This window comes from Lissotriton vulgaris, chromosome 7 (assembly GCF_964263255.1).
Source record: "Lissotriton vulgaris chromosome 7, aLisVul1.2, whole genome shotgun sequence".
Taxonomy (NCBI): domain Eukaryota; kingdom Metazoa; phylum Chordata; class Amphibia; order Caudata; family Salamandridae; genus Lissotriton; species Lissotriton vulgaris.
The window spans coordinates 1,729,185,662-1,729,200,374 of NC_141695.1; the positions used below are offsets into that span (position 1 = coordinate 1,729,185,662).

Sequence of the window (14,713 nt, forward strand, 5' to 3'; positions counted from 1 at the left end):
TCGAGGAAGGACAATAAATACACGGCACAGACAGAGTCCTGGCGGCGTCTTCAGGAAGCAATTCCATTGTGCCTGGAGAAAGACGAGGAGCGACCGGAGGAGCCATGCAGTCCAGGAGAGGAGCAGCGTCCGGAGGAGCCCAGCAGTCCCGGCGAGGAGCAGCGCCTGGAGGAGCCCAACAGTCTCGGCGAGGAACAGCGTCTGGAGGAGCCCAGCAGTCCCGGAGGAGATGCGGACCAGAACCCGTGGGAGTACACCCCAAGATTGTACAAGGTGCTCACGCCCGGCGGTCCCAGGAAGGGAGAACACACCCTGTGTCCGGACGCCACGGCCCTGTGGACGGGCCGTGGCCCAAGGCAAGTACCACTGATGGGTGCCTTCCAGTGGGGGCGGTGGGGGTAATAAGTGGTTGATTCACGCCGGCCTCCTTCCTACACACTCCCTCCCTTCCCTACTATCCCTACTGCCTATGGTGACGGTAGCACGTAACATTTGAAGAAGGACAGTGTGACTAATCCCGACCCATTTCTTTTTTTTCCTTCCGGGGAGAGCCAATGGGGAACAGATCAACGCCAGGATAAGCCGGTACCCCACAAAGCAGACCAGCCACCCCGGGAAGCGTCTGACACAGCGCCTGTTCTTGTTCTTGGTTTTCTTTTCACTACCTGTACATTTAGAAAGAGATTTACCCTGAACCAGAAAAACAAACGTTCCCTAATAAAGATGTTCCAAACAGATATCCTGCATGACCAGTGACTCATTGTATCGACCACTCGGACATTCTTACACGCGGCTTCGCAGAATTTGTTGCTTGTTTGCGCTTTAAAATGCGGGTTCGCGAGATATTTCTCCCCGAGCACGCAAACAGCGCTCGCAAACAGGAAAAAAGCATCGCGAACGGGCGGAACAAGCAATTCCGCGTGTCACTGAACTTTTGCGTGCTCGTGGAGATTTTTTACCATTTCGCTGAGTTTTGCTTCGGGCGACTACGCAAATTCCGCCCACCCCTAAATGAGACACCATTGAATGTTTTGGGAGCCCCTGCAGGGTTGGGGGCCTGCAATACGCTCTCAGCTTTGTGCCATATACAAACAGCTCCTGTTCGTGTGGCATAGAGCGCTTTAGAAGGATCAGGTTTTGCCTCAGCACCAGCCCAGGCTACAGAGAGTAAGTGCTCTTAGACAGGAATGACTTGTAGGAGGAAGAAAAGGGCCCACTGTGTAGCAGATATGGATTACCAGGCACAACAAAAGTTCAAAAGTGAATGTCAAAGTCTTGACATTGAGAACAGTGGCATTGGAGAGTTGTATGATCCTGAGAGTTGGACAGACCTGAAGCATGGTTGCCAATGTGTACAGAGTAGCTCAGGGTAATCAAACCTTTGCACCATTTGAGCTCATCCAGTGTTGTTTCATCTACTTTAAATGGGACTGTAGGTGCCATGAAACAGGGAGGGGTCTCACGAGATTTCACCTTGGAGCTTTGGGATAAACACTAAAACGTTTGTGTATTCCTGAAATGTACGCAGGGCGCAACTGCTTAAATAGCAGCGGTGAGAGACTCACACCGCGTGGAAGTCACATGTTACTACTCAGATGGTAAACCATGCAGGGAAAGGTAGCACAGTCCATACAGCCAGCAGTAGTGTAGCCAATGTGTCGTGGGCCCTACTGCGAAAAATGAAATGGGTCCCCTAGCTGCTCTTTGAATTGTAAAATACAGCAATAATCAGTGTTGATTAAGCCCCTCAGGGGTGGGGCCAGGTGCAGTGCATCTGCTGCACAAATGGAAGCTACGCGCCTGTCAGTCAGGTAAAAACTGGGGCACTCCAATGTTTGGCTGCCATGACACCTTCTCCACCTTCACCAATCAGTCCAATGGGGCTGTGGTGACTTATAATGCACATCCCTCTCTTCCTCCACATCTCAGCAATGAGCCTAACTTTCCATCCTTCCGGAACCAGCTGAAGACCCACCTCTTCCCTCAGGATTTTACCCCGAGTGGCTATAACCCCACTTCCTCTTGCCCCCGTGATGTCCCTCTGGTGCTTAGTAACAAACAAAACTACAGTTCTGTAACTGATGCATTGTTTAATGCCTGGAGTGGTCTTTTTAACAACATAAAAAGCCCAGATTTTGTGTGTTTTCAAGAAAAAAAGACCCAGGCGCTTTAGCTGTTCACATGTCCTTGACATTAGGAGAAGGCACCACACAGGCTCGAGTTGTCCATGAAGTTACTCAGAACCCGGGGTGAAAATCATCCCTTTAATGCACTTTTTGCCCATCTACAAATGTGTGTTCTGTATGGCCTCCAAAGTCAACTGTCCCTGCTTTCGATTTATAAGCAGGGGCAGAGAAGTAAGAGGGGGGCTATAAATGACACAGGGCCAGATGTATCAAGATACCCTTTTGCGAATCTCAAATAGCGATTTTTAAGGAATAGCTATTTGAGAATTGCAAAATGGTATGTATGTAGAAATTCGCTAATTTTTTGCGATTTCTTAAAATTGCTAATCGCAATTAAGGAATAATTTCCCATTCATTTCTATGGGCCAGGAGGCCCATAGGAAGGAATGAGAAATTATTCACAATTTGCGATTTGCAATTTGCTAATCGCAAATTGAGAATAATTTCATGGGTGCAAGGGTGTCTTAAGGACACCCTGCTGCACCCCTGAAATTGACATGTGTGCGCATATGGCTCACATACATGCCCTAAGGGCATGTATGAGTGTCACATGCCACCTTTACAAATTGCAAAAAGTGCATTTGTAAAAGAATTCGCAAATTACCACCAACTACAAGTTGGTGGTAATTTGCAATTTCTTAGTGTGAATTCGCAAAACTTTCTTGTTTCTTACATACCATTTAAGGAATCGCTTTTTGCGATTCCTTAAATGGTAGCGCAAAAGTAAGGAATCTTAATTTTGCGATGCGATTTTTTCATACATCGCATTTCCCGTTTTTTTTTGTTGCAAACGCTGCTATTTTGCAATTTGCAGCGTTTGCGACAAAAAAACGCTTGATACATCTGTCCCACAGTCTCTTGTCCCTGTCCAAAATGTAAAAAAAGAAAAATACCTGACCTCAGCCTTTTCATCTTCACCACTCTCTGTGCCCTCCCCCCCCAGAAGCGCTGCTCCCTGGTTTCCAGCTCTGTGACAGCCCAGCCAGAGCAGCCTGAAAGTCCTTGATAGTGTAGTGAGAAACAGCTTTTTTTAACAAGTGTTGCTACATCTTAGTAAGTACTGGATTTGACTCCAGTTACTCATGCTAGTGGTTCTCTACCACTGCTGTACATAACAACCAGAACCTTGATAATAGAACTGTGGACCTGAATCTCTTGGACAGAAGGTGTTGTAGTTCTGGGAGAATTGAACTTGTCAAGCAACCCATCCTCAGTGACCTTGACAATGTTACATTTAGGTTGCCTGCCCTATCACCAGAGGGCCTATGGCTCATTGTGCCTCAGGACGCTCAGTGGAGAACCTTTAGTGTAGGTCGAAATCTGAGTTAACTTACAATAGAAATACCCCCCACCCGGCCTCACCACCCACCGCTCTTACCTGCACGGGCCGCTGCTGCATAACTATTACTTACTTTTATTGCATCAGGATGTAGTGATGAAATTAATATTTCAGGTTAAAGAGTTTGGTGCTTTAGTTGATTTGTCAAGGGCTCTGCTAAGGTGGGCTTTGTGCAATCGAAAACATAGTCAGTGCAGGTTGTGGTCAAGATCTTAAAGGCTCTCTACGTTAAAGGTCTAGTCCCAATAATCCTGTCCTCGTCTACAGCAACTTTTTCCTACTATCAATCAATCAATCAATCAAAGCACTTTTATAGCACGCTACTCACCCGGAAGGGTCTCAAGGCGCTTGGGGGAAGGGGGCCGCTACTGCTCGAACAGCCAGGTCTTGAGTTGTCTCCTGAAGGCGAGGTGGTCCTGGGTCAGCCGAAGGTGGATGGGGAGGGAGTTCCATGTCTTGGCCGCCAGGTAGGAGAAGGATCTGCCTCCGGCGGTGGCTCTTCGGATGCGTGGTACGGCGGCGAGGGCGAGGCTGGCGGACTGTAGCTGGCGGGTGGGCGTGTGGAAGGTCAGGCGGTCGTTGAGGTACTTGGGGCCCAGGTTGTGGAGAGACTTGTGTGCGTGGGTGAGGAGCCTGAATGTGATCCTCTTGTTGACGGGGAGCCAGTGCAGGTTCCTCAGGTGGCCGGAGATGTGGCTGCATCAAAGGAGTTGTCCAGGATGAGTCGGGCGGAGGCATTCTGGATTCCTTGTAGTCTTTTCTGTAGCTTGGCTGTGGTTCCGGCGTAGAGGGTGTTTCGGTAGTCCAGCCGGCTGGTGACGAGGGCCTGGGTGACCGTCTTCCTGGTTTCGATCGGGATCCATCGGAAGATCTTGCGGAGCATGCGGAGGGTGTGAAAACATGAAGAGGAGACGGCGTACTATTGATACTTCCAGATGTCTACATAAGATTGGCATGGAAGCCAATGTGACCGTGCTCTTAGGGATTCGCAAATTAAAGTGCTTAGTGAATTAGCCAGTGGCGGCTCCTCCAATAAGGCAGAGGAGTGTCGCCCCACTGCTTTTCATAAGTGCAAAGAAGTAAATATAAAATGATAACACAATGTTATAATTTTATTTTTCTGTGCTGAAGCAGGTTTTGGGGCAGTTTTGGCTGTCATCACAGCCAGCAGGGGAGGAGGAAATATATGCACTTAAGTTAGGCTGGCCAAACAGTCAAACACACTTAGCATGTTGTCCACTGGGCTGTAATGCAGAGACTGGGTGGAGAACATGCACTGGCAGGGCCGGACTGGGAACCAGAACCGGCCCTGGCAAAGTGCTCAGCCGGCCCCCCCACCCCCCTCCGAGAGGAGGGGGGGAAGGGGGGCGCGACAGCGCTCTGTGCCAGGGCCGGTTTTCGGCCGTTTTTTTTACAGGGCCGTTTTTGCTGCAAAAACGGCTCTGTAACAAAAACGGACCCCCGGGGGCCCAAAACCGGCCCCAAAACATGCGGCCCACCGGGGGATTGCCCGGTGCCCGCAACGGCCAGTCCGGGCCTGTGCACAGGCTCCCACTGCGTGTTTGAGAGTCGAACCACGACGCTCAGGCCAATCACGATGCTGCTGTCATTGTGACTTCCTGACTCTGGAAGAGAAGTGGACAATAGACGACGGAGGAGAGTTGGCGGCCTTACAAAGGTAAGTGTTCTCTGTTTTTTTAAACCTCGCCCGACCCGCCAACCCCATTCCGTAACAGCCGCCACTGGAATTAGCAAGTGTTTTAAATTTCTAACTAAGTGGTCAGTGTGCAATCGAACGAAAGATCAAAAATATTAAGAACCTGATCAAAAAGGCTTGCTAAGTTAAGGTGCTTGATATATGTGGCCGGATACAGTGCTGGTGTTGGGAAGATAAAGTACGCTCAAGGGACGAAACCAATGCCAGTTGCATCCGCCATCTTGAAGGCTCGTTGGATGAAAGTGCTGAGTGTGTTAGCGGGCTACGGTACGCAGATAAATGTAGGGGGAGTGCAAATGTCTAACAATGAGAATTGTACCTGTGGTTTTCGAGACGCACTAAGTGAAGGGCATTTACAGATTACATAAAAAATGGGTAAAGATAAACAAATTTGTAATCAGTACATTAGCAATACAAATTGTGTCTTGTCACTGCAGACCTTGTTTGGACAGTTTTCATTCTGCTAGTGACAAAAAGATCAAGAATTTTCCACAGGGCACTAAATCCTCTCCTTGTAGACAGACTTTTACTGCATGTTGGCAGGTGTGAATTCCATTTCTGAGGATGTGGTCTTTCAACAGTTCCTTTCACTCTGCCTTCAGTGCAGGGCATGTGTAGATATTGTGGCAAATGTCTTCCTTTGAGTATTGGACAGACGGCATGCGGTCACTGTGGTTTGTCTCAGTCAAGCGGGAGATTTCCATAGGTTTACATTATGGCACTTTTAATATATTTATATTATGCTCTGGTGGTATATTATGTGATATATTAAAATGGGCTATATTAGGATGGCCTCTGTTATGTTTTGTCACTGCATATCATGATATGTCATCTAAGTGCATGTTAAGTTCTGTAATGTCAGTTGAAATGTCATGTTTTATGAAATATCAGGTATATCTAAGTAGCACCAGACCCCCCTAGAAAATCAAGCACTTTAAACTCTTCTTCATCAGTTCAAGAAGCAAAAGACATCTGGGAAGCAGTCACGTGGGCCTCACCTTGTCATTCTGAGGAATGAAGTCATCGTTCAGCGTCACCACCCGGAAGTTCACTGCAGTTTGGAGAAAGAAGGAGAGAGAGGAGTTAGACCTCTTTGGAGAGATGTGCAATCTCCTTCTCTGTTGGTGGTTACAGCACAATGCACCATTGAGGAAAACCTGGTCTCTAGCATCCATGTTCAAAAGGCCCACTTAATGCATGTGCCCATTCAGTCCTTGGTTTCTATGCTGGAAAATACTAAATAATTGAGATATAGGGCCCGATGTAGGTGGCCAAATACCGGTCGGTAACGGTGAAATTCGGTAAATTTCACCTTTACCGACCGGTATTTAGCCATTCCTGATGTAGGGAAGGAATCGGTAATAAGGAATCGGTAAATACCGATTCCTTAATACAGATTCCTTATTGGCCTTGCATTTAAGGAATCGGTAATACCGATTCCTTAAATGCAATGTAGAAAGCACATAGAGTGCTTTTGGGCCTTAAGGAATCGGTAATTACCACCAACCTCAAGTTGGTGGTACTTACCGAATTCCTTTAAAAAAGCGCTTTCTTGTTTTTTTAGAAGTGCAAAGTGGCACATATCCATGCCCTTAGGGCATGCATGTGTGCCACTTGTGCAGACATGCACATTTCAGGGGTGCAACAGGATGTCCTTTGGACACTCTGGCACCCTTGAAATACCTCCCGGTATTACCGATTTAGTAAAACCAAATCGGTAATACTGAATGTCTTCACATTCAATCCTTTGGGCCTCCAAGTCCACAATAATGAATGGGTAGGTATTCCTTATTACCGAATATCAATTACTGATTCGGTAAAAAAGGAATATTAAGGATTCTGTAAAAAATACAGAATTCTTACCTACATCTGAAACACTGATTTCTTAATTCCGAATCGGTAAAATTCTGTATTAAGAACTGGGAATTTCAAAATTACCTACATCGGGCCCATAGTTCCCTCTTTGGAGGTTTCTCTGTTTATGTTTTTTTGCCTTTATAAAGAGTCATGTTCCACATGAGCATCTAGAATATTTAGTCTTGACAAAGATAGCAAGATGAACAGTAGTCCCTGTAAAGGGGTGCAGTTGGGCAGTAGGTGGGTTTGGGCTGTGATCTGAATATTTTGCATGAGAGGTGGCGAGTCTAGGAACGTTGGTAGCAGTGGGTGTAGTTGACAAACAGCCGCGGCCGGGAGTGGGAGTACCTGCAGGGCGGTGACGTGGAGAGGGGGAGGGGCAGGGTGGGGGGTCGTAATGTATGGATTACGGAGCTTCCCAGGTAAGTAAACATTTAAATAAATACAAAGAATTTCGTTGAGTGCACTGCATCCCCAAATGCGATGCAGTGCGCGCAACGAAATTCGTTTTAATTATTTAAATGTTTACTTACCTGTAAAACTCCGTAATCCATACATTACTACCCCCCACCCTGCCCCTCCCCCTCCCCACGTCACCGCCCTGCAGGTACTCCCACTGCCGGCCGCGGCTGTTGACAAAGGATCATTGGTGTCTTGATTAAGTGGGTGGGTGTGGGGACTGTCATTGTGGATCAGAGTGTGGATGCTTTCGAAAAATGCCATCGTCTGATACTCGTGCCGATGGACAAACTATGCCAATGCATAAAGCCAGCAGAATCACTCAATGGCTGAAAGGAACTTGGCTAAAATCAAATTTTCTGTATCTCTATGTGTATGTGTGTGTTGTGTGATGTGTGTTGTGTGATGCCATGAGCAGTGTAAGTTAAAGCTGCCAATAGTCAAAACATGATTTGTAACCTAAAAATATGTTGAGTTAAGTTCACAATTCAATGCCTCTAATTGTTCCCAGGTATCATGTTTATGTATTTATTTGTCTTCTGTCTTATAAAGTGCAAACTCCACCCAAAAGGCGCAAAACATCAGGCAGTAAGTCAACATTGCATTGACCCCGAGCATAATGTTCTGTTATTTTTACAGAGATCAAAAATCTTCTATAGCATGGAATGGGTTAAGTCTTTTGTTCCATTCATTATTACACAAGCAGCTGTAGCGTCCTCCCCAGGCCTGTAGCATGCGAATGACCATGGCACACACAGAGTTTTGTAGTGCACTTCTTTAATATTCAAAGTGCAACCGTTAACTGTCCGCACTGCATCACAAACTTTATGAACCACACCCAGACACACCCAACTGATTACCTAATTCTCATATAGAGTCAATCAGGGACCAGAAGGGTCTGGATATTCATATTCATAAAGACACTACATCTCTCCCTTTGTTAAATAAAAAGTTCAAACATTATATATACATTATAGTTCCTCAATGAGCTATCGAGGTGCTCAAACCACTCTTCCAGATTTTGTTATGTGATGTTGATGAGGCCTAGGAGAGAGGCCTACCTCGGGTATGGTTGATGCAGAGGCAGGTGTAATGAGTTGGGCTTTCCAGACTCTCAGGTGGACACATCTCACTTGTAACATCTGCAGCCGATGAACATCAAGGCAGGTGCTTCAAATGTTATGAGTCTCTCAAAGGACTTTCAGGGACGTTGAGCGGTCTCAATATGTCCTTTGCTCATCACAACTCTCAGTGGGTCAGCATCAAAGAGAGTCAGACTTTCATTTCTGTTTTTGTTTGACCAGAACCTAGTCTCCTCTCTTGAAGACCGTGTCCCAAGCACATCAGTGTTTGTCAGCAAAGGTCTTCCATATGGGCATGCGAAAGGAATCCGTTGCACGGATCTTGTCAGCATCTGTCTACCTCTTAGTTGTCCATTGTGGCATTTTTGTTTCCATGGCTCTCTCAAATATGAAGGTGGCAGGGCTTTCACCTGTTGTGGAATGGGGCGTTGACCTGTAAGCACGAAGGGCAGAACATAAATCTGACTTGAGGTAGCAACCGTCTAGTACAGCGTGCTGAACTACTCTCTTTAGGGTGCCCATGAATCTCTCGACAACGCCATTTGCTTGTGGCCAGAGAGGTGTACGTTTCTGATGTTTAACTCTCATATTAGTGGGAAAGTCCTTAAACGTCTGGCTATTTAAAGGTGGGCCATTGTCAGACTTAAGAATGAAGGGAACACCCCATGTTGCCAAAATGTCGTTTAATGTCCCAATGGCTTTGTCATGTGTGCTTGATAATAGGTCTTTCATAAGGGGAAATCGTGAGCACTCATCAACGACTACCATGAGATGACGTTCAATGCTGAGAGGTCTAAAGAAAATCACTGCAATCCACTGCCATACGTTAAAAAGATCAGACATAACTAGTGTATGCTGCGTTGTTTTGGGAGGTCAGCAGCTCCACAAATGATAGGCCTTTAATTCTCTTTCAACTCAATCATCAGGCGAGGAAACTGCACTCAATCGCAGAGAACTCCTTTTTTTTGATAATCAATTTTATTGAAATTTTTAGGAACAAGCAAATTCATTGGTAGCAAATCGGGCATATCAGTTAAAACACATCTCCTCATTGACCTCAGAGAGATGTTTTAGTGGCAACAATGCCACAATGACCCTCAAGTGCTAGTTCAATGACTTGTTGTCTCAGATTCTTAGGAATGACAATTCTCATACCTCGTAACGTGATGCCTTCTTGACAAAAATTCCTCTCTCACATTTTTTACCTTTTGATATTCAAAGTCATCTGTAAGAGTTGTTTCTACTAGGATTGCTGTGTAATAATGTCCTTGAGGGCTATTATCTTTTGAATGGTGTTGGTAGCAGCAAGAATTTGTTCCACGAAGTGGTAACCTTACAGACATTTAGAGTGTGGCCCGCTCCAGCAACCTCTGCTGCCCACTTGGGCTAGCACCTCCTGTAAGCACTGCCTGCGTGCCTACATTAGTGCCGTCCTCACCTGATGTGATGTCGTATGGCCTCCTTTTCATCTTTGGTGGAGGGTGACGGTTTTGTCTCTTGCATCTGGTTATCACTGTTCTCACCTTTGTCATTGTACCTTGTTTTCACTTCCTATAGCATTTCTTTACCCCTGTTTGCAACTGCTTTTGGCACGCTTTTGCACCTGGCAGTAGCTGACTTCAGTGCTTGGTTGTTGCTGCCTTAAGCAATATCAATCTGTACATATGGTTGATATGTGGTACGTTGATGCACAGTTCCTCTTCTTTTAGCCTTACCAGCAGGTTCCTGGCTGACTGTGAATGTGTCTCCCCATAAGGCCTTCGCTTTCTTCGAAAATCTGGCACTGGCTGGAGTGGCACTTTGACTCTACATATGCCAACTGTGGCCTGCTTCACTTTTACAGAGGCACACATGTCATGCACAAGCAGTTTGCGTGACCTCTGCACACTCCTAGGGAGAGCAGTCTTGTTTCTTAGTGGCATGTATCCCAACCTCGTCACCAGTTGTAGCATCCTTCTCAGCCTGGTAGCATGCAAAATGACCATGCCGTTCATGAAGCTCTGTAGTTCAGTTCTTTATTCTGCACCCTCTAACTGCACGCACTGCGTTATAAACTTTATTCACCAGACACACCCAAACGGCTACATCATTCTCCTACGAAGTCCATCAGGGACCAGAATGATCTGCTGTTTGTATTCACAAGACACTACAGGGGCTAAAGTAGTACACGCTAATAGCCAGGGGTGTAGCTTCCTGGGGGGAAATTGGAGTGCTACACCTCCCTAATAAATGTATTTTCTGATAAATAGTTGGGTACAGGAGTTTTCAATCGGGTATGCTTAGAATTGTGTCAGAATTCACCAGGAATGTTTACATACATACAGACAAAAACACTCTCTCTTTTCAAAGTCCTCAAAAATGTTGGTTGTTACAAAGTATTGTGTTTTCCCTCTTAGTACTCTTACAATTCTGCATTCCTCCCCCTTTTCACTGCCCCTTAGGCCACTCTCATGAACCCTGTTTGGCGTATAATGTATTTTAAAATTATAAGCCAGCCTGATTGTTGGGAAATCTGAAGCTCACACCACCCCAGTCTTACTGACCAAGCTACTCCCCTGCCCATATCCCCTACATTTCTTTTGCACCAATGAAATGTTTCAGTAAAACAGCCTTTCTACTGGTGAAGAAGAACCAGAAATGACAAAGATTTTTGTTTGAACAACAGATCAGTGTAGTGGCGTAAGCATTTAGTTGTGACCTGTATAAGCTGTCCACCATTTTTCTGTGATTTCAACTATTCTTTCTGGGTCAGACGGTTACTGTTAATCATAAGGCAAAGCAATCTTATTGGTCCTGGTCAACTTCAAAGTTTACTAATGCATAATAGGCTCTATCCACCAAATAAAGGTGGTGTTCATCACCTACAATCACCAGCACAAATTGAGCACTGGGCAGTAAAAAAGGGCACAGCTACCATACACCACATACCATCTGATTACAAACAGCAAAGGGTGGGTGGAACCAATAGAGTTTTACTCCGCAGAATTCGCGGTGTTACCTAAAAACTCTGCAAGATTCCACACAGTTCCGGTCCATCGTGCTGCTCGCACTGGTTTTTAGCACCAGGAGCTTGTCTCTTGCTGTAAAATCTACAGAAACACCACCACACAGGGTGCCAGAAGCACTGTTTCTTTCTGCCACCTGAGTAGATTTTCTATTCGAGCTGCAGCTTTTGCAACATGAGTGGCAACTTTCTTAACGCGAGCAGTAGTGACCTGCCACGCCTGCCCGCATTGAAAAATCTCACCGGGAGTTAGGTTTTTTCTCACTCGCGCTCGCCAACTTAACGTTGGAGCCGTGCCTGAGAACAACTCTGGCACTCAGTGGTTGCCAGAGTTTTTGCAGCACTCCAAGCGGAGAGTGGAATGAGCAAAACTCTGAGAACTCTGCTGGCAGACAGGGTTTACCACCCACCCCTACACATAGCCCTATGAGGTTGCAAGAGCTACCCTTCATATCGGATGGCCATGCCCTATGGGCGAACTCCTGTCCACCAGAGGCTAGAGCTCTGCTGAGGGAGCAAACACAATAGGCTGAGAAACTATAGCGGTCAAGAATAGGAAATGTTTCAGGGTAGCACCATCCATTTTCACACAGAATGAAGTCTTTAGCACCTACAATCTTATTGCTACTACTGAATGTGATTGTGGCTGCAATTAATTCTAGATTTCATGCAGTAATGTCATGAGTATTCATTGGCTTTCTGTGTTGAACAAGATGCATGGCTACCACATTTGCTGACTTTCAAAGTTATGTCTTTATTGTCAAAAGTAGGCAGGGCGAATATTACGAAAGTTGTAGTCCCCTCTTTGGGACACATTATGCGTGTCTCTTGATATCACTGGAGTGGGTGACAGCAGTTACTGGCCCCATGGCAACTATGAAATCTTTACTTACACGTGAAGACTGCTGAAAATAGCTGAAATCTATATGTAAAAGTGCGAGAGAAAATGAGGAATCAGACTGGGTTTATTAATACCTAATTTTGTAGTGGACCATCTGGGTCCAACTTGTAATGGTAAATAGAAACACATTTGGGGGTAAACCCTAAAGTCATTATGGTCAAATGGTGGAATGAACTTCTAAGTGTTGTAGGAAATAGGTAGGCCTTTGATCAGTTTAAAGAAAGGCTAAAGGCTCTAATTTCTTGGGCCCTGCAAGCCATCCGCTGCCCTGCACTGCCCCTGAATTGATACTCTTGGGGTTTGGCATCTTGCAAATTGTTTAACTTGACTTTCACTACCATTATCTTCATATGAACCAGAAGCTCTGATTGATGCTTGTCTCCCACAAAGTGGTAAACAAGCTTAATAGTATGGCAAAAGTCATGAAATATTTCCACACATTATTCTGGAGCAGACTAGAGTTCTGATTGTGTTCCATATTATTTGGAGGAAAGTACTATTTTTATACTAATTGTGTCTGCATGTTGTGCATATACACAAGGCACAGGGAAGACAGACATGAATGTGCAGTAGGAAATCTAGAACGCCAGTGTCACTGAAAGAGAAGTGGGGCAGATCTTCACTGCACCTACTCTACCATATCCAGAGTTGTCAGAAGGATGGAGGCAGAGGGGGAACATGTCCCCATGCTTTTCAGGGACTTTGCATTTATTTATAGATTTTAAAGCAAGTTTGTCCTGTTTAATATTGATGAGGTAGTGTGCCAGATGCTGGTGTTGATGTGTTTGCCTTTTCCTTAAGGTTACATTTTTAAAGATAGAAACAGATACTATATCCCAGTAAGAACTTTTTGAACCGAGCCCTGCAAAACCTTCAACATGCCTGATCATATCCACTGCCAGCCCCACTCACCTGACTGTCCAGCATTGTAGACAGGTTTGTCAGTCTGCAAGAAAGTGCCTTTCTGCTTTCTCTGGATTAGAACAGTTTTACTCTCCTCAAAGGGCCGGATACCCTGGCTGCCCCGAACCAGGACGGTGGCAACCTCTTCCGCACCCAAAGGATCCGGTACCTGGGCAAGCAAAGAACGACAAGGGTGAGCTCAATGAGAACAAATGGTATGTCCTTTGTGGGGGGCAATCATTGGAAACATCTATGAACCACTTACAAGTAATGATCAGTGATTTAACAGAAATGCGGCAGAATTGTGTGTGTAGACGTACCCATGTGTGTGCATGGGTGTGTGTGTGAGTGAGCACCACACACTGGTGTGTGACCTGTAAATGGGTTCTACTTTCACCACAGGTTAAATACACCTCAACATCTCCTAATGTTTTTTTTAACTTCTTTTTAATATTTTATGCTCAGCAAATAAACTTGGTAGAATACATATAGACATTCTAAAATCTAATGTTTACACCCTCAAAGCTTTCCCCGCTCTATGAGCACCGACACTGTCACAACTGAAACATGCTTCTTTTACACAGGGTTGAGTTAGTCTCCTAATTTTCTACAAAATCCATGCATGTTGCACTTGCACAACACTACTGCCTACTAAAGCCGACTCTACTATATCTCTTGCCAGTCCCTCCTACATGGCAAGGTTGCCTCTTCCACACCCACAGCCCCCATTGAACTCAAACTATTTCACAAGAAGTCTTGTTTATTGTATAATCTGTGCAGCCCCACACATGGCACCAGCTTTGCTCACTCATCCAGAGTCCCTTCATCTGGGATCGTCCACAAAACTCACTAGCTACTCTCACATTATGTTTAAAAAGTGCAGTTGTGTTAACATAACGTGTCACTAAAACCCCCTCTAAAGCTACCTCCTTGTCTCCCTGAAACATCTGACACTCACACACCATTTCTCTGAATACAACCTCCTTAACTCTCTGAAGTTCACCTTCTGGTTGCTTGAATCTGTCCTCGTCCCTTGCTGCATCTAACCTCTCCTCAGCATTCTTTGCCACCGACCACCACATCCTACTCACAACGCTTACCGCCTTTGACATAACTGGCTCTGAACTTGTTCTCTTCCCACTTCCCTAATAGGTCATTCTCTGTCCCCTGGTGCTCCTCCCATTCACCAGAGACCCCTCAGACTTCTGCTGCCCCCCAAGGCAGGTTCTGGGTCATCTATTCTTTTCCCTCTACAACACTCCCTT

General features: G+C 45.7%; 1 protein-coding gene across 1 annotated transcript in view; it reads right to left on the bottom strand.

The window, feature by feature from the left end:
- Positions 1-14,713, bottom strand: part of LOC147706476 (alpha-2-macroglobulin-like protein 1) — a 312,029-nt gene that overhangs the window by 281,670 nt on the left and 15,646 nt on the right. Inside the window, exons 2-3 of the mRNA XM_086929615.1 lie at positions 13,458-13,617; positions 6,241-6,293 (exon numbers count right to left, since the gene is read on the bottom strand). Coding sequence (XP_086785741.1) covers positions 6,241-6,293; positions 13,458-13,617 — 213 coding nt within the window. The remainder of the gene's footprint in view (positions 1-6,240; positions 6,294-13,457; positions 13,618-14,713) is intronic.